We start from the raw sequence: 18,956 nt of genomic DNA on the forward strand, positions 1-18,956 counted from the left end.
AAGGCTTAAACTATTTATTAATAGGTTAATTGTGCTTGGGAATCAGAAAAAGACAAATTTCAGGTTAATTAAAAAATCATCTTCCAGCTGGAATTCATGTGAAAGAATTTAAGTAATGTTAACATTGGGCCAGGCTTTTAAAGGAAAGGTAGAGTTTGCTTCCTTTCCTAATCAGAAGGGAGCATGATTGTAAGGAGAAAGCTATGCTTAGGAAATATTGTTTATCCCTTTGATTTAGTAGAGTAACAGTGAATTATGATAATATTTCATATGCTGGCTCTATGGTCAGCTGTATATTGATGTCTAAAGTATGAGGAGCTATATAGATAGGCACTTGCTTGTTGATGACAGCATTTAAGATATGTTTTGGAATATATGTATGTTGTATCATGTAAATTTTAGTAGTTGCTAAAGTATTTTCTGCTAGCTGATAGAGTAAATAAAAATTATGTGAAATGATTCAATAGGATCAATTGTTGGATATTTTTGTTTGTAATAATGTAGTAAGTGACCATTCCTAGTACATGGGAAATGCTCAATAAATGCTGAATAACTTCCATAAAAAGAATACCTCACAAATATTGGGCCAGGTGATCAAGAAAAATAGTTCAGATTAAAAAAAATTAACATTATAAATTCAAAGCAATATAAAAATATGCTTCTGACAGTTTTCTCAGTACTTTGATTACATTTTAAAGATGTTTTGGATATTTCTTGTGCTAGAAATGTCCTCTTTTATAGTGAATCTATTTTTTCAGCAAAATTTTGAAATACAAATTCAATTCCACAGGATGCAAGCTTCATGGTTTAATTTGGTTAATAAATCCTCCTTAGGTAAGGTTTGGGAGATGCATGGCATGCAGGAACGTAATGCACCTTAAGTCTTCTGTCGGATTCCTTAAAAAGAAAAAGTCCTACTTGTTTATTTTTTGGCATCAAGTGATGTGTGCTGTGAGCATGACATATATGTTAATTTTGGTAGGTAGTTAATTACAATCAACTCTCAGTTTTTAGGGACTGATTATGTCCTTTAGGAACAACCTGTGTCTTTTGGTTCCTTTCTAGTAATATTTCCCACAGAGTTGTGTCCCCGCCTATAGGTGGTCAATGAAAATCAAGCTTCAAAACCAGCAAAACCTGAGCTCAAGCTCTGAGGGAATATGAGGAAATGATTGGACAAATTAGGGCCTTTAGATTAGCTGTGGATTTTATTAATTCATTATATTTATTTATTCATTTTGTCTATTCCTTTCCCTGCTCCCAGAGGCCTTTATAGGATCAACTGAGAGTTGAATGTAATGAACTATTTCAAATAATTAGTTGTACTGGGGTGGGGGAAACTTCTGGTCCAAACACTCCATCTTGGTAAAGTGGACAATGTAATTGTTCAGTGCAATATAGAAATCCTCCTCTGTCGATGTGCTTTATAAAGCATGGCTAAAACAACCTTCCACATTGCTTTTTTGCTGGAACAGCTTACTGTTTTTGCTCACCACTATGTAGCTGTTGTATGTGATTGAGGTTGCTGCAAAAACATAAGCATACCCACAGCACTCTCTTTGCCACAGAAATAATTGTATTGTAATGCTCATTTTCTTCCCTAGGAATAGGTAGCATTCTTTAGCAATAGATTTCATTCTAGGATTCGAAAATGTATTTTATTGAAGGCAGTTGGAAATACTGTCACATCATAACAAGTGATTTAATTACCACTGATTTTCTTTAAAAGCATATTAAGCTAGGAAGAGGAAATTGTAAGGTTCAAAGGGTTTTTAAAATTATAGTTTACTATTTAGGAATTAGTATGTTGTGATTCAGATTCTGAGTATTCAATAAGATGTTCGGTGACTGAAATGAAATGTGAAAATGAGACTGATGATAGTTTGGGGAGTAAAATGCTCATAATCTCAAAAATCAGTGGTTTCTACCATTAAAGGATGGTGTTCTATCTTATAGAATTGTCAGTTAGTTCTTGGGGAAAAATAGATTCATGAATGCTTCAACTTTTCAGCTATAAAGAAGCTCTGGCTTGTTGTTGAATAGTTAGAAAGTCCCTTGGGGATAGCAGAGTCCATAAATATTTCATTTTCATTTATTTTCCCATGATTGAATGGTTAATTTTTCATTTTCAGCTTTGATCTAAGAAAATATTAGTTCTTTACCTTAATGGTAGATTTTAAAAAGGAGAAAAGCCCAGATAATTCTTTCAGTCAAGAGAAAAATTAAACTCTTAGGGAAAGAGCCTCTTCAAATAGCAAGTAGATTTTGCTATTTTGCAAAACTAGATCTCTTGGAATTCTAGCAAAGGCAGGACTAGATCCCTGGTGTTTTGGTTTTTACTGCAGTGTTCTTTTTACCATGCCAGGTATCACTTCAAAAGAAGGGTAGCTGCCAGTAGCATTATATTGCTCTTTAGTTTCAATAAAATCTCAGCTTAAATTTTTATGGCTGTTGCATAGAATCTACAGAAGTGCTTTTGGAATTGGAATTTTTAAAAGATGCTGTGTACTAGGGTGAGTGTGACATGGCAAAAGATGATGGCACCTTCAAGTTCCTTATTAAATTCACAGCTTCTCAGAAGGCATGAGACCACATCAGTGGGTCAGCCCCATGCTACATTCTTCAGAGTGTACTATCAAATTCCGTGTTTACCAGGTTATCTGATTAGGTGTAAATTCCCCAAGAACAGGGACTATTTATCACACTTTTGTATTCTTTTTGGCACCTCTTATTGTTTTGTTTATTTCTTTTGATTAGCATCTTGTCCATTTCATTGCAAGTTTTTTTCACCCTTGTCAAGAACAAAAAACGGAGGACTTGGAAATTAGTGAATTAATGTTAGATTCTCTTTGTGAATACCATTCTTACGAACCCTTGGTATTCAGAACATTTTGGTAATATGGCTGGTCTCTTAAAAATATACAGTATAAAGGGATGCCTGGGTGGCTTAGCGGTTGAGCATCTGCCTTTGGCTCAGGGCGTGATCCCGGAGTTCCTGGATCGAGTCCCGCATCAGGCTCCCTGCATGGAGCCTACTTCTCCCTCTGCCTGTGTCTCCGCCTCTCTCTCTGTGTATCTCTTATGAATAAATAAATAAAATCTTAAAAAAAAAAGAAAAAATTATACAGTATAAGACTTTCTGGGCAGTGTTTTGAAATAAATATAACACATGGTTCAACCCAAAGCTTACAGAAAACTATAGAAAGTTAGTAAGACTTAGATCAGTGGATATAGGTGCAAACAAAAATATTCTTTTAATTGGAAGAACATAGCTAAAATACATAGCTAAAATATATCATTATATTTAGCCCCTTATTGGCTAATATTTATATGATGCAGATGAGAATGACCAATCCAATTGGTAAACCAAATCCAATTGTTCTTTTAGAAATTGGAGGATCAGATGCAGCACTGGCAGGATGTGTATTAAGTCCCAGTATTTGTAGTATGGATGACTACCTAGACTTCTGTCTGGCTCTGAGAATTGGAGCTGCCTTGGTGTCATGTACGATAACAAGTGTGTCTGTTTGTGTTTTGGAAGAGGATGTTGGAAATAGGTTTATGCCATGTTGACTTTTATATGTTTTTGTTGATATTTAATTTTTAAAAATGCCAATTTTGGTTGAAAGAAAATAATATAAAAATGTGTCACTTAATGTCTCTTATCCTTTTTTCCATCTCCCTCTTTTTTGTCCCTGTACCACAGTAAACCTCTGGGCAGATTTCTTATGCATGTACTCTTACTCCCTCCTTTCCTTTTTTACACAAAGAGAGCCTGGTTCTGCCCCCTCACCCTCTCACTTAACGTCGTTTCTTGATGATGTTCCCTTATCTGTACATAGAGCACTTCTGTGATGGCTTTTGTGAGTCACAGTACCAGCACCCGACTGATGATGTAGTTGAAAGGCGGGTGATGAATAGAGACCAGTCCTGTGAGCAGTAGAAGCTACTTCTGCAATCCTAAGAACAACTTCCCTTTGCCTAAGTAGTGAGCTTGACGCTTCTTTATCATCGTTTGTGACAATAGTACTATGTGTAAATGTAGACTCCTTTATATAACCCATAAAAGCTTCATTTCTATTGGAAATATGAAATTATGTTCCAGAAAGTCTTGGTCTAGGTTAAGATCCAGGGAGGAGAAGTTTTGTTTATTCTTATTTTCTGAGTCCTAATTTGTTTTTCAGTTATCTGTCAAACTAATGCACTCTAATAACCCTGAAAGAAATATGCAAAGAGAAGGCATTGGTTTTCATTTCTGAGGTGGTGAGCAATTCTGGATGAGAATTGAGAGTGTAGGTCCTATAGTAATGTCCTTTTAAAAAAATTATTTATTTATTTGAGAGAGAGGGAGTGTGAGGAAGAGCAGAAGGAGATGGACAAGCAAGCTTTGTACTCAGCGCGGAGCCTGATGTAGGGCTTAATCCTAGGACTTGAGATCATGACCTGAGCTGATATTAAGACTCAGAGGCTTAACCCACTGAGTCACCCAGGTAGCCCATACAGTAATAAGTCTTCTAATGGAATGTAACAAGAGAAACATTAGTAACTCTAAAATTAAACTGCTCATTATTACCATTACAAAAGCATAACGTCTATTTGAATTATGAATAGAAATTCTTGAAGATAAATTGGACATCGTTAATGATAACATAAACGAAAAAACATCTTAGACTTCTCCAGAGTATTTCTCCCAAAACTAATTAAAAGTTTTTTATATATATTTTATTATTATTTTTTCATTAATTTCTACTCCCCTGAGGTCAAAAGTTACATGCTCTACCAACTGAGCCAGCCAGGCACCTCCTAATTAAAAAAAAATTTTTTTTAAATTTAAAACTAAACACCAAGTTTAAAAAGCAATATTAGTTTTGCATGTTTAAGATAAGAGTGAATCACATGCTTAAGGACCAAACAATGAACATATTTCTACCGGGTCATCCTAATTGTGCACTTCCTCAATCCAGATGAAATTGGAATGTTTAATATATTTCTGAGATTATGAGAAAGACAAAATTTAATACATTTGTTTTTAATCCCATAGATAATAAAATGTATAATATCTTCTGCTTGTATTTGAAGTAGTTCTAATATTTAGGCAGATTGATTGTGGCAGATGCATTTGCTCTATCTGCTGTGTTAATGACATAAGACCCAGTGTGGAGGGGTAACTATTTATTGATATTTAAAGAGTTATTACTGAAATGGGAGACTAATAAGAAAAGGATCTACACTAGCTTTATGAATCCAGGCTGATGGGCACTGTGGAACATGATTACATGATCATTTATCGGAAAATATTTTACTCAAACAGAAAAAGAATTGAACTAAGAATTGTGTGGAAGACAGATCAAGTGTTAGGTCAATAACAAGACGTCCCTGCAGTTATTTTTAGCTTCAAATATAGCACCACAGATTTGTTCAGTGTCTCAGTTGCAACTTATTTCTGGTTCTAGATCGTTGTGGGTGATAAAGTTGTTTTGATGCCTGTGAATGCAGGACAGCCACTACATGCCAGCAACATAGAGCTTCTCGATAATCCAGGGTGTAAAGAGGTAAGTTCAGGAGGAAAGAAAATGAATTTATTTTTATCATGGGAGGAAAAATGTCATATAGCTCCATTCATTGTTTTCATGAATGTAATTATGCTAATTAATATTCCTAAGATCTGTGTAGATAATGATTATGATTTTTGGATGGTATTTGTGTTGGAAGTACATACCTCATTGTCCAGAGTTATCTTTTTTTTTTCTCTTTTTACTAGTTGGAGGAATAATTTCTGGTAGAAAATGGCATCACAATTTTGTAACTTAACATTTCTTCATTAATAGGTGAATGCTGTTAATTGCAACACTAGTTGGAAAATAACTTTATTCATGAAATATAGTTCCTATCGAGAGGATGTACTAAAAGGAGTGAGTATGTGCTGCATGGAACATTTGTTAGAAGAATTGAAGGTAGTCTTACTGAAATTCCAGATGCAAAACCTATGTATTTACTAGTATTCATAGTTTAGAAGATGATTATAAACCTTAATAGTCACTATGGGTATTTCATTGAGTTTTCTTCTCTATAGTTTGAAATGTATAAATAATCACTGAAAGCCAAGTAAGTGGGAGAGGGCCCTGAGTATCAAAACGAGGAGACATCTGCTTCTTATGTCTCTTTGTTCAGACTTTTCTTAGAACTACAGTGTTCTTTTCCTGTTTTCCTAGGGTGATGTTGTTAGGTTGTTCCATGCAGAACAAGAGAAGTTTCTGACTTGTGATGAATATGAGAAAAAACAGCACATTTTCCTTCGGACAACCTTGCGTCAATCAGCCACTTCTGCTACCAGTTCTAAAGCGCTCTGGGAAATAGAGGTGTGTAAATATTTTTTGGACTTGAGTAAATACTTATATAAGAAAGAAAAGATTTACCAGGCTGATTAATTTATTGTTATAGGCATCATTTAGGATAAATCCATAAAACAATGATATTTGTGAATGAACTTGTACCTCTTCATTACTATAATCAGTTTGAAATGTTACTACTTCCTTTACCTGTCCTCTCTGGAGCATCTCTTTTCCTCTCTCTCTCTCTCTCTCTCTCATCTAATAAGAGAATATATAGATGTTCCTTTTAAAAAATTCATTGTGAAATATTGTCAAGACTGATCAGTATGCAGGTGGGACACCTGGGTGGCTCAGTGGTTGGGCTTCTGCCTTTGGTTCAGGGTGTGATCCTGGGGTCCTGGGATCGAGTCCTGCCTCGGACTCCCAGCAGGGAGTCTACTTCTTCCTCTTCCTGTCTCTACCTCTCTCTCTCCGTGTCTCTCATGGATAAATAAACAAAATTAAAAAAAAAAAAGGAATTCATCCATCCTTTAAAAAGTATTTCTTAAGCATTGCCAATATGGTAGAGTAATTTGGAAAATGTAAGATATGAATTTTTCTTTAAGGGATGTTTTTATACAGTGGAAGGGCTAAGATAGACATAATTACCTATGAATAAGCCGGCATTTGATAAGTTACATCCTGATTTAATGGACATCTAGGCCTATAGCAGTGGTTCTCAACCATTTTAAATCCATACTCCCCTTTTACAGCATATGTTTTGTGACACTTCCTTTAATATCAAAGTCATAGTAATATTATTTATAGATTTACATGATTGAATATTAATAAAATCCCTATATTTCAATTTAGAAAAAAGGAAACAACATATAATAAATATAATAAAATAATATGTATTTCAACATGTAAATAGTTACTGTAGAAGGTATGATAGTTTTATCCATCTTGAATGAGTACATTTGGATTTGAAGAAGTGGGAGACCAGGATCAGAAAACATTGTATACAAGTATAGGAAAATGAAAGATCAGTGGTAAATGTGCTCCTTGAATATCCTGCATTAGGGGAAGTAATAACAGAACATGCTTATTTGTACATGATTAAAAAAAAGAAGGAAATAAACATATTGAAATAGGGATAACAGCACAAATTACAGACTATTGAAACAGAAAATGAGGAAGTGTGATGTTTATGCTAATGAGCTGAGCCTTAATTATAATTGTAACATGAAAATAATTCTCTAAGTTTTGACATGGCTTAGAATAGAGAAAATAGTACAAAAAGCATATTTTCTATCTTGAAACCCTCTTACATGTTGGAGACAGTCTCTAGCATTCAGAAGAGATCTTATCCTTCAAGAGGATACGTTTATAGAGAACTGAGAAAGTCTCAGAAAAAACAACCATCACCACAGCTATGTGATATTCTTCCCAGAAGTCTACCTGATAATGTCTCTTACCAGGGTTAAGACTGAAACAAGCAGCTCCCAAATAAATACATAATTAAAATATGTATTTTTCACACCATAGATCTCTTATCATTGTACTCTAAAAAATTAAAGAGATATAGGGATGGCAATAATGTGAGGTATAATTTTAAAGTTTTATTAATGAAATGCAGTAATAAAAAAGTCATATAGTGACTTCCTATACAGTGAGTTCCCTTCATTTCACGTGCTTATGCCTATATGATATTTAAGTCACGTGTTTATGCCTATATGATACCTAAGTCTTTTAAAAGAATTGTGACTCTTCTCGCATATATTTGCTATTAGTTTTCTAGATTTTGCTGTATCATTGCATTGTAATCCTTTCCAACAAAACATGTAGTTGAAAATACTCTAACTGCTATAACCCACCAAGCGATCAAAATGGAGAGAATGAATCCGTTATTTAATAATTCTGAAATAATGCCTCAAATTCATTAAAGCTTCCCTCCCCATAGTGAATTTCTCTTCAATTATCAGCCTTTGACTTGATATGAAGACTTTTTAATATGTGAACATATTACCAATTTATATTTGTGGTAGGCTCCTTTCTGTAGGAGGTTTGAATGAGGTGGGCTGTGCTGCATCAGTCAGGGTGGCCAAGGTGTTTCAAGCAAAGAGGTATTTGGTGTAGGGAATTAGCTCTCAATGTTACTGGAAGGACTGGACAGGCAAAACTAGGATAGGGAACATGGTCTTATCTGGCAATGCTAAAAGTTACTCCTTGAGCCCTCAGGTGTCTTCTGTGCTTTAGGAAGCACCTACACCATCTTGCAGGAGCCTGCACTAGGCAGCTGCCACCCTTTTACTGGAACCAAAGAGGAAACTTTCTTCTACTTTTCTCTGCTTTCCACCCTAATGGAATGACTTGAGAACCATGCCAGTGAGGCTTCCCACCCCTGTGATACAGAAAGAGGAGCACTTGGAAGGGTGAGGTGGGTCCTGAGTGCCACACACAATGTCCAGCATATGCTCAACTCCCCTGTGACTTGCAGGATATAGAGTATCTTACTTAATGCTGGATCATGCCAATAACATCCTGCCAAAATCACTGTGATGGATGAAAACACCCTTCTTTCTGTTTCTCCTCTTGTCTCCTAGAGAGCTGTACTGGCGTTGCTAGACCTACTAGCATATAGGATAGGAGTTCTTAGTCTGGGGTCTGTGATGAGCTTCAAGCCATTTGTTAACCTCCATCAGTTGTGTACGAAATGTGTTGTGTATGTATGTGAGGCAACCAATAGATTCGAACAGTGTCAAACGTATCTATGCCTTCCCCAAAGGAGTCAGAGTGTAGCCAGTGTGATTAGCAAAAGATTTGTGGAAGAAGTTTGATTTGAGAACTTAGCCTTGTAGGATGGGTAGGTTTTTGGTCACAGGAAGAATTTTTTTTTTTAAGACTTCATCCACTTTGAAGTATTTTCATAATTTTTCTGTTACTGGAACTATCAGATTAGGGGAAGACCTAGATTCTAGAGTCTAGCAAAAGTATTAGAAATTTATATATAGCAGCACACAGAATCTGAGGCTGGGGCAGAAGGCCAAGCATGATTAGTATTAACAAAAAGAAGATAACTGGTTGGGGGAGAATAATGAAAAGTTCTCCTAGTACTTAATCTTCAAAAAAATCCTATGAATTAAAATCATTTTGTAACATGATGAAACTGGCTTGAAGATGTTCAGTTCCTTGCTGTGATCATCCCATTGTGACTGACAGAGCTGGGACTCAAACACAGTCATCCTCAGACTTTAAAATGTAGGCCTTGCCTCTGCACCAACCCACCTGGCATAACCTGCTGCTTCAGAGCATTTTCTTTTATTCTCAGTGAGCCTAGTGGCTCAGCATCTAGGGCAAGGCCAAATCCAAGAATGGGTATCAAAAACATGGTATTAGTAACAAAGCACATGTGGAAAATTAAGTTAGTTGAGAGCTCCAGGCCTTGGCATATGTGATTCTCTCTGCCTGGAATGCTATCTTCCCATCTCTCTATGTGAGTATTCATTCTATTCCTGCAGGTTTCAGCTCACATGTCATCTTGGAGTGGCCTGTGCTAATCACCACATCTAAAGAAGCCTTCCCTAGTTACCCAGTCATGCGCTCTGTTTATATCCTCCTGGCACTTGCCAAATCTCATTTATTGAAAGCTCCAGTCTTACTCATTGCTGTGATCCTATTGCCTCAGAGTCCCTGGTGTATAATAAGCTTTTACTACGATTTGTTGAATGAATATTTGAGTAACAAATGGAGGAGAGCCCCTCAGTATTTCCAGTTTCAGCCTGGGAAACCTGTCTTTTGGAGTAAGACTGTATTTACACACTTAAGGCATGAGCATCACGCGTGCACACAGTGGGTTAACTGTTATGTCTCTTGCTAATTTGTGGGAAATTTTGTTTTTCTGCCATGTTGTCCTTTCATGAAAACATATATTGGATTTGGCAAGTTAGCGTTAACAGGCGAGTACTTTGTGTAAACTGTTGGCACCTTCTTGCCAGTAACATGACGATATTTTGTGCTTTATTATTGTTGCTCTTTTTGTCTGTAGGTAGTTCATCATGACCCATGCCGCGGGGGTGCTGGACAATGGAACAGTTTGTTCAGATTTAAACACCTTGCAACTGGGAACTATTTAGCTGCAGAGGTAAGACTCCTGGATATAGTGTTATTAAATCTCTGACTCTGAAATAGTGAAATAAGCAGTTAGGTTCTCCGAAAGATGCTGTATTTGTAGGAATGGTGATTATACTAAATTTGATTATTGCCTATTATGATCTGGATTGGCATATCAATTATTCTTAAGATGTGAATATTAATTGAAGCCTTTCAATAATTTTTGTCTTAAACATTAAAACAGCAAGTGGCACCTAGGTGGCTCAGTCAGTTAAGCGTCTGACTTGTGATTTTGGCTCAAGTCATGATCTCATGGGTTGTGAGATTGAGCTCCACACTGGGCTCTGTGCTCAGTGAGGAGTATACTTGAGATTTTCTCTCTCCTTCTGCCCCGCCCCCCAACATGTTCACTCGCATGTACGTGTGTGCTCTCTCTCTCTCCCTCTAAAATAAATAAATATATCTTTAAAAAATTAAAACAACGATAACAGAACACTGGTGGTTGGTTTACTTTAAAGTCGAGTGCAGTAGAGTATCTGATTTGCATATGGATGCGATTCATCCTAAACTTTTTTATTTAGCTTCGCCCTTTCAGAATGTATGCATCGGAGTAATGACCAACTCATTGTTGGTATCCTAGAGCCTTGATAGTTTCAGGTCATCTTCACTGAGACTAGTCTCACTAGTGGGTGGCTTTTATCGTTCAAAACATTGGAGAAGAAAGGTGTTTATTCCTAAGACACTGAACTGTCCTAAAACTGTTAATAAAAATGGTAAAAACAAATAAAATCTTTTCTTTTTATGTCAAAGCATGTTGACAATTGGTAGATTTGAAGGGTGGATAGAAGTAACAGCATAGAAGTTTTAGAAATGACTTAATTAAAGTTTGGTTATCTAATGTAAAAATAATTTTGAAAATATTTGTTTTTTAGATGAAAAAAATGTCCATTCATTCTACTCTCTTCAACACTATTTTTCAACTTAGGGCTTTTTCTGGGATTCAAAACCAGAATTTGGCCTTAGAATTTTTAGTATTACTTATCTCACTTTTGGCTTTGGATGTGAGGGAGGATAAGGAAATGAGGATGTGGAAGTGATGAGAAAAAGGTGTGGGAAACAGGAAGTTTCTGTAAACATGCTGATCCCTGTCTCAACCAGCACTCAACACCATTACCCTCTGCATCCTATTAATCTGTGACAGTTGTCCTCATAGTACTTTCCACTATTTGACTTACTGTACATTTTTTTTCCTTGACATTCTCTTTCAGAATGTATGCTCTCTGAAGACAAGGATTCTTTTGGTTTTTGTTTATTTTTGGATCACCACTCTGTTCACAGTGGGTGGTGTCCCACATCTAGGGTGGTGCCTGGGACTTAGAAAGCATTTGATGAATGTCTTTTGAATGAATGAATGAATATAAAAAAGCTCTTTAGGATTCTGTAAGCTTAGAAGATAGGAAGAAGATTTTGTGATTTGTATCCGAGTGGCATTTGGAGTCATGTTTGGGCATATTAATCTCTCTAAAATCCAATTTCTTCCTCTGGAAAATGGGAATAATCACAACATTTATATACTAACAATATTAAGAGAATTAAGTGAGGTAATTGCTTGGCATAGTGTGGTAAACATCCAGTAAGTGATGCTGGCATGGTTAAATTTATTATGAGAAATAGAGATTACTCTTACTTTTATAAATATCTGACTTATTATTTATGAATCTCTTCAAATAAATGAAATATAGCTTTGCAATTTATGGGCTGTTTGCACCATGAATGTTTTGAAGTAACTTTTTTGAAAAGTAACACTTTGACACTGCAAAATTAAGCTGTAAGGTAGAGAATCTAATCTAAAATAAGAATTAGAAAAGCCTGTTAGATGTCTTATAAAAGATTAAAAATTAACATCAAAATTATCTTGGATCTTATATTAGTGACTCTTAATTTACTTCAATCAATGACTGTTTTTACTACTGACATTCTGTAGACAACTGACATGATTAATTGGTTAATTTCTGCAATTAAAACTTGTATCATTGATACATTCAAATAACTAGATTAAGAATTAAACTGTTAATTAACTTTGATGATTAACTTTGATGAAGATCCAAGACCTTGATACATAAAAGAATTTATTTAAAGTTGAGACATAGAAATCAGTTCATTCCTTGAAAAGATTTTTAAAAGACTATTCTGTCTTTAGAGAATATGACTTTAAATGTCAGATGCTATTTTGTCCATTAAAGAGTCTGGTATACTTGTAAGATCTTTTCTTTGACCTTTAATACTTGAGATAACATCTTTTTTTATGGCAAGGTGAGAGAAGGAGAATTAAGTATTAAATACATCTCTGAAAATTGAAAGCTAGGAACTTATTTTCTACTGATTTTAACTCATAAAATAGAATGGGTGCTTCTGTGTACTATTTTATCAGCACAAGAGAAATCTTAGCTTCAGAATAGTGGCATCCATAGGTTAGAGTTTTATATTTCATTTGTCAGCTAAGGTCAGGTAAGGTCCTGGTACAGTCACATCTCACAATGCTTGTCCTACTGATGTGAAAGTGTCTATAAATGTGGCAAAATCACAGTTATTATAGTCCTTGTCACTTGATAAAAAAATTGATTTCTAGTTCCAGTACCGCAACAGGTCGCAATTAGCCTCTGATGGCAGTTAAAAAAACAATGTTTATCCTTTTCTTATTTTGCTTTTTAAAAAATGCCTGGGTCTTTAATTTCAAATCATTCCCAACATTTGGATTTGTAACTTCCTAGCCTTATTCATTTTCTTATATTATATCCTTATTCATAGGAGAGAAAAGGTCCTTGACTTTTATTTAAGCTTTTAGTTTTATCTTTAATATCTAGATACTTCTTAAAAAATAAAATACATCATAGGATGTTGAAAATACAAGAGTTGGGAATAATTATTTTTGGAATTCATAGCAGCAACAGACATCCTCTTTAAGATTTCATACCATCTTTCTTATGTGCTTTTTAGGTGACTGATAAATTCACAATGTGGTAGGGAATGCTATAGATAGAGAAGGAAGCAGAGGAGTGAGTTTCTGCCCTCAAAGAACTTGCCTCTTAGGGCAGCCCTGGTGGCTCAGTGGTTTAGCGCTGCCTTCAGCCCAGGGTGTGATCCTGGAGGTCTGGGATCGAGTCCTGCGTCAGGCTCCCTGCATGGAGCCTGCTTCTCCCTCTGCCTATGCCTCTGCATCTCTCTGTGTCTTTCATGAGTAAATAAAATCTTAAAAAAAAAAAAAAGAATTGACCTCCTAGTTTGGAAGACAGTATACTATCAGTGGCCACAGGATGGTCAGGAGACAGGATCATGTCAGGCTGATTATGTGTGCAGGTGGAGGTAGGTCAGCATGAAATTATCCAAAGAAGGCTCTTGCTTGGAGTGAACTTTTTTCTGGTTTTCCAAGAAAGTAACAGATACAGGTTGGTAGAGAAACAAAAGGACAATCATTGTAGAAGTTGCCAAAGAGACACAGGGTTGTGGAATGTCCAAATCGTATGTGGACAATGAAAAGAGGGAGGCCTGATTCAAGGAAAGGAGTTCTATAAGAAATTATTGAGGGATTCCTTTGCTTGAAGATTTTGATTGGAAGGTTTGAATTTGATCTAATTAGTAATGGGAGTAAATTTGAAGTAGTTAGCTTAGAGGCTGTGGCTGGCCAGCTATACGTAAACATTTGGTAGACACAGTGATGTCACTAAAAAATCTAGTTTCTGCCCTAAAAGAGCTCTCAGTACAGTGTGATACATGTATTATAGCAATAGGAATAGTGGTGTGCTTATGGGGAAACACTAATGTGCCAGAGAGGTTTAAGGAATGGCTAGGAGGCCCGAGGAGGAGCTGCTTGGTGGATGAGTAAGGCAGGTGGGGAAGTGAGAGAAAGCATGTTCAGGCAGTGAGAATAGCTTTTGCACAGGCAAGGAGGTGTGTGATATTGTACAGACTAGTTTTTTTTTTTTTTTAAGATTGATTTATTTATTTGACAGAGAGAGTGTGAGAGAACACAAGCAGGGGGAGTGGCAAAGGGAGGTGGAGAAGCAGGTTCCCCACTGAGCAGGGAGCCCGATTCCAGGCTTAATCCCAGGACCCTGGGATCATGACCTGAGCTGAAGGCAGACATTTAACTGACCGAGCCACCCAGGCGCCCCGGTACAAACTAGTTTTGTATGGATAATACATATGTGTATCACACATAGAATATGTGTGAGTTTGGAAGTGGTGCTAGAAGGTGGGAGGGGAGTGGTACGACCAGAGATGTAGGGCAGCTGATTTTTTTCAGGCCATAAATATTAAGCTAAGGAGAATTGGTTTTATTTTTAAAGAGCAGTGTTCTAAATAAATTTATGTTTAGAGATGACCACTCTGGAGTTGCATTGGCTAATGCAGTAGTCACTAGCCACATTTTCGTTATTTAAATTAAAATAAATACTTTTGAAGAGTCAGTTTGTCAGTTACACTAGTCACATTTCAAGTGTCTCAATAACTACATGGTCCTGGATAGCATACATTATAGAACATTTCCATCATCACAAGGAAAGATCCAGTGGGCAGAGCTGCTCTGGAGCCTTTGTAAAAGCAATTGGAAGGGATCACCTTAGAGATAGGGAGCCCAGGTAGGTGACAAAAGTCTAATACCTCTAGAATATTTTGAGGATTTGAACCAAGGGAGTGGCATTGGTAATGGCAAGAAGGGGGAGCAGAGAAGACATTTTTAGGACATGGAAACAATGGAGTTGTAATCCATAAATGTTAAAGGTTAAGGAGTTGGAAGATTCTGGCTTTGGAGAACTGGTGATGTCATTCTCCAATTTAGAGAAAATGGGAAGAGGTGCAGCATTGATGGGGAACTAATCCATTCAGTTTTGAGTATGTCTAATTGCAGGTGCTGTAGAATGTCCAGGTGAAAATGCCTGATAGGTACAGGATTCACATCTTCTAGAAGTTTGGGGATTGTCTGGCTGGTCAGCATCAGCATGGCTGACATCACCAGGCAGTACAAAAAGAGTGAGAAGATGTTTGAAGGTGGAGCTGTGGGGAACATCATCTTTTAAGGGTGGACAACAGACGGGGAGCCTGAGAAGTTAGAAAAGCAACTGGAAAATCCAAAGGGCTGAATCACAAATGTCAAGCAAGGGAGGATAGAGTTTCAAAAAGGAGAGTGCTACCGAAAAGGTCAGGAACAAAATGTATTTACAGCATTTGGCAAGAACACAGTCATTTGTGATTGAGAGCATATTAGTGGAAGCCAGAATCCAGGGGGTGGAGGAATGATGAGGAAGCCAGGAAGCGGAAGTAGGGGTGGACTGACTTTTCCTATCAGGGCTATGAAGGAGGAGGAACATTAATAATAATAATAAAAAGAGTTATACAAGATAGGTTTTTATTTTTTATTATTTTTATTTTTATTTTATTTTTATTTTTTCAAGATAGGTTTTTCAAGGTATATTTAAAAAAAAAATAAACTGAGAACAGAGCTGTTTCTTCATTAAAGGAAGTTCCTGGCAATGTGTTACTCTTTTCCCTCAGCCTTTCCATTCTCAATACACACATTGATAATTTGAAATGTTACTTTCATGTGCTTGAGGCATTTCTGGTAAATTGGATTATTCCAATTTCTTGAATTGCCTTTGAATATATGGTATTTCTATTGGCCAGTGTGGCAAAGAAAGCTAGTGTGGTAGGGAAAAAAATCTCATATATACTGCTCACAATCTGTCTGACTTAAAGCAAATAGTTAACCTTTCTGAATCTCTGTTCCCTTGTGTGTAAAAAAGATGATAATATATATTACATGGGATTATTTTAGAATTAAGATACGGAGTGTTCAGCATCTTGCACATAAAATATATCCAGTAACTATTAAGTCCCTTCACTTCCATTGAGAAGGGAACAGAAAATGTGGAGTAGTGTTGTTTATTATTACCATCACTACTCCTACTATTATTATGATTATACTTTTTATTTAGCACTGATATTTATTTATTTATTTATAAAAATTATTTATTTTTTTTAGCACTGATATTTCTTTATAAGCTAGGTAACTGAAGCTGTGTTTTTTTTGAGGGGGGATTTAAGGGTTCACCACTGGGTACATGGAATAGTGTCTAATATTTAATCTATATTCAGTAAATACTACATAATCTAATGGATGAATCAGAGAAAGAAAGACTGAGGCTATACATCCAGTCATTTCACTTTACAGAAAAAAGAAGCCCAGGTTCAGAGAGGTGATTTACTTTGTCCAAAGTTCAAAACAAGATAATGATAGTCTTTGGGTTCGATGCTAGATTTGTGGGGCTTCATCTATACCATTGGTTCTCAGCCTAGGGTGATCCAGTTGGCCAGGGGAGACTTGACAATGTCTGGAGACATTTTTATTGTCAGACGGGAGAGAGGGAGCTACTGGCATCTAGTGGGTGGAGGCTAGGGATGCAGCTAAACATCCATGCACAGGGCAGCCACTACAACAAAGGATGGTCTGGTTCCAAATGCCAGTAAGGCCAGCCTATGTTGAGAAACCCTAACCTATGTTACACAGTCATTTGTCAACTGCCTATTAGGTAGAAGCACTATTTTGAAACAAACAAAGGTGATTAACACTTGGCCCTTATCCTTTGGGAGTTTGCAGTGTAGAGGAGAATATTAATCCAGTCACTGAGACATCTCCTTTGCAATTACTTTCAGCATACACCTACATCTGAGATAACTGATTTTGTGTAATGTTTAAATTATTAACATCTATCGATGACCACAGTAAATCTAACAGTGAGTTTAAAGGGCTGCAATCTTAAATATAAGCACAAATGAGGAAAAAAAAAGCCCCTCACAATTTTACTTATACATGCACCTCCTAAACCTGATATTCTATTTTAACCAGTACTTAGAGGGTGGTTAAGTTTTTCAGAAAAAATATAATGAGGCTATTGCTTATGTAGAAATGAAGGGGACACTATCCAAAGGAAATTAGACCATTTTATTCGCGGAAGCTTCTATAGTCTAATTATAGAGACAAAACACATAAACTGCCAGCTATTTAAGAATAGCATTATAAATATAGTGCTATTTTGTTTTAGGGAATTCAAAATTTATTTTTGAGAATCACACAATGCTAGAAGCTCATCGACAAAACGTGGAACAAAGTATTTAATTGTGAATTAGAGAATGAAGCCATTTGTGGCTTTGTCAGATAATGCATTACAGTACATTTACAGTACCGTATTGTTAGGCTGCCTTCCTGTGATGTCAGTTTCTGTGGTCCATACAAAAAAGAAGGTAACATGAGAGGAAAGAATGGAAATAGTCATGTATGTTTGCATTTAATACACAGCATGGTTGTAAGCACACTCATTGCCCTAGATCTTTTACTTGTATCGCCTTATTGGTGCAAGAGAGTTCCCAACCATATCAGTGGGGGGGGATAATTTTATCATATTTTGAGTGGAATAATATGGGAGTCTCAGTAAACTGTTCTTCCATAGTCATGGGAGCAATTGTAAATCACGTATCACAATTTCTGATCCCCTGCTTCTACATTTTCTTTCTTTGGGTATTCTTAAAGCAATAATGATCCTTCCCAGAACAAGAGAGACCGAGTAATGCAAATAATTTTATGCATTAAAGATTTGATCATTACCCTTCCAGAGACAGCTAATTTATTTGTTTGTAGATAGGCCAGATTTCCACCAGATGGCAGTAAACACTTATTTCCTAACTATGCAACAGACTTCGGATTTAATTAATTAGTTAAAAACTTAGTACTCAAGAACCTGTACACCAGCATAGAATCTTATGAATGCTAGGGTTGTAGTTTTATGTATCCTTATATTTAATTTTCCATTAACTGTGTCAGCCATCGTTTATGGTTTGCACGTTTATGTATGTATATGTATATATAAACAAATACAATGGAAGAAGATACATACCAGAACCTCTGCGCGTGCGCGCACACACACACACACACACACACACACACACACGTTACATATTACAATATAAATTGTGCCTGGCACATATAAGCATTTAATAAGAGTTATTTTCCCCTTCTTTTCTTTTTTAGATTTGTCAGAATAATAGATTGTCTCTGAAATGCCAGGCATTGGAAAAAAGAACATATATAATTATTTAAAAATGTATAAGTGATGATTTTAATGTTATATAATAAAATTGATCAAAACACATTTCATAATAAAAAAGTAACATTTAAAAATTTTTCATTTATTTGTTCATAAGATTGAGAGAGAGAGAGAGAGAGAGAGAGAGACAGGCAGAGACACAGGCAGAGGGAGAAGCAGGCTCCATGCAGGGAGCCTGATGTGGGACTCGATCCTGGGTCTCCAGGATCACACCCTGGGCAGAAGGCAGGCGCTAAACTGCTGAGCCACCCAGGGATCCCCAACATTTTTGTTTTAAGAAAATGAGTGTATATTAGAAATGTTCTGTCTGCTTCTTGCTATTTTGTTAGGTGGAAAGATGGAATTGTCTTTCATTTGATTGTGGTGCAGTCATGGT

At 36.2% G+C, this 18,956-nt stretch overlaps 1 protein-coding gene across 2 annotated transcripts in view; it reads left to right on the forward strand.

The window, feature by feature from the left end:
* ITPR2 (inositol 1,4,5-trisphosphate receptor type 2) overlaps positions 1-18,956 on the forward strand; it is a 259,178-nt gene that overhangs the window by 92,087 nt on the left and 148,135 nt on the right. For both annotated transcript variants that reach the window (XM_072765722.1, XM_072765723.1), the window contains 4 exons: positions 5,454-5,552; positions 5,829-5,912; positions 6,213-6,359; positions 10,360-10,455. In XM_072765722.1, the coding sequence (XP_072621823.1) occupies positions 5,454-5,552; positions 5,829-5,912; positions 6,213-6,359; positions 10,360-10,455 (426 nt within the window). The remainder of the gene's footprint in view (positions 1-5,453; positions 5,553-5,828; positions 5,913-6,212; positions 6,360-10,359; positions 10,456-18,956) is intronic.

The sequence above is a fragment of the Vulpes vulpes genome, chromosome 8 (assembly GCF_048418805.1).
Source record: "Vulpes vulpes isolate BD-2025 chromosome 8, VulVul3, whole genome shotgun sequence".
In the NCBI taxonomy this organism is placed as follows: Eukaryota; Metazoa; Chordata; class Mammalia; order Carnivora; family Canidae; genus Vulpes; species Vulpes vulpes.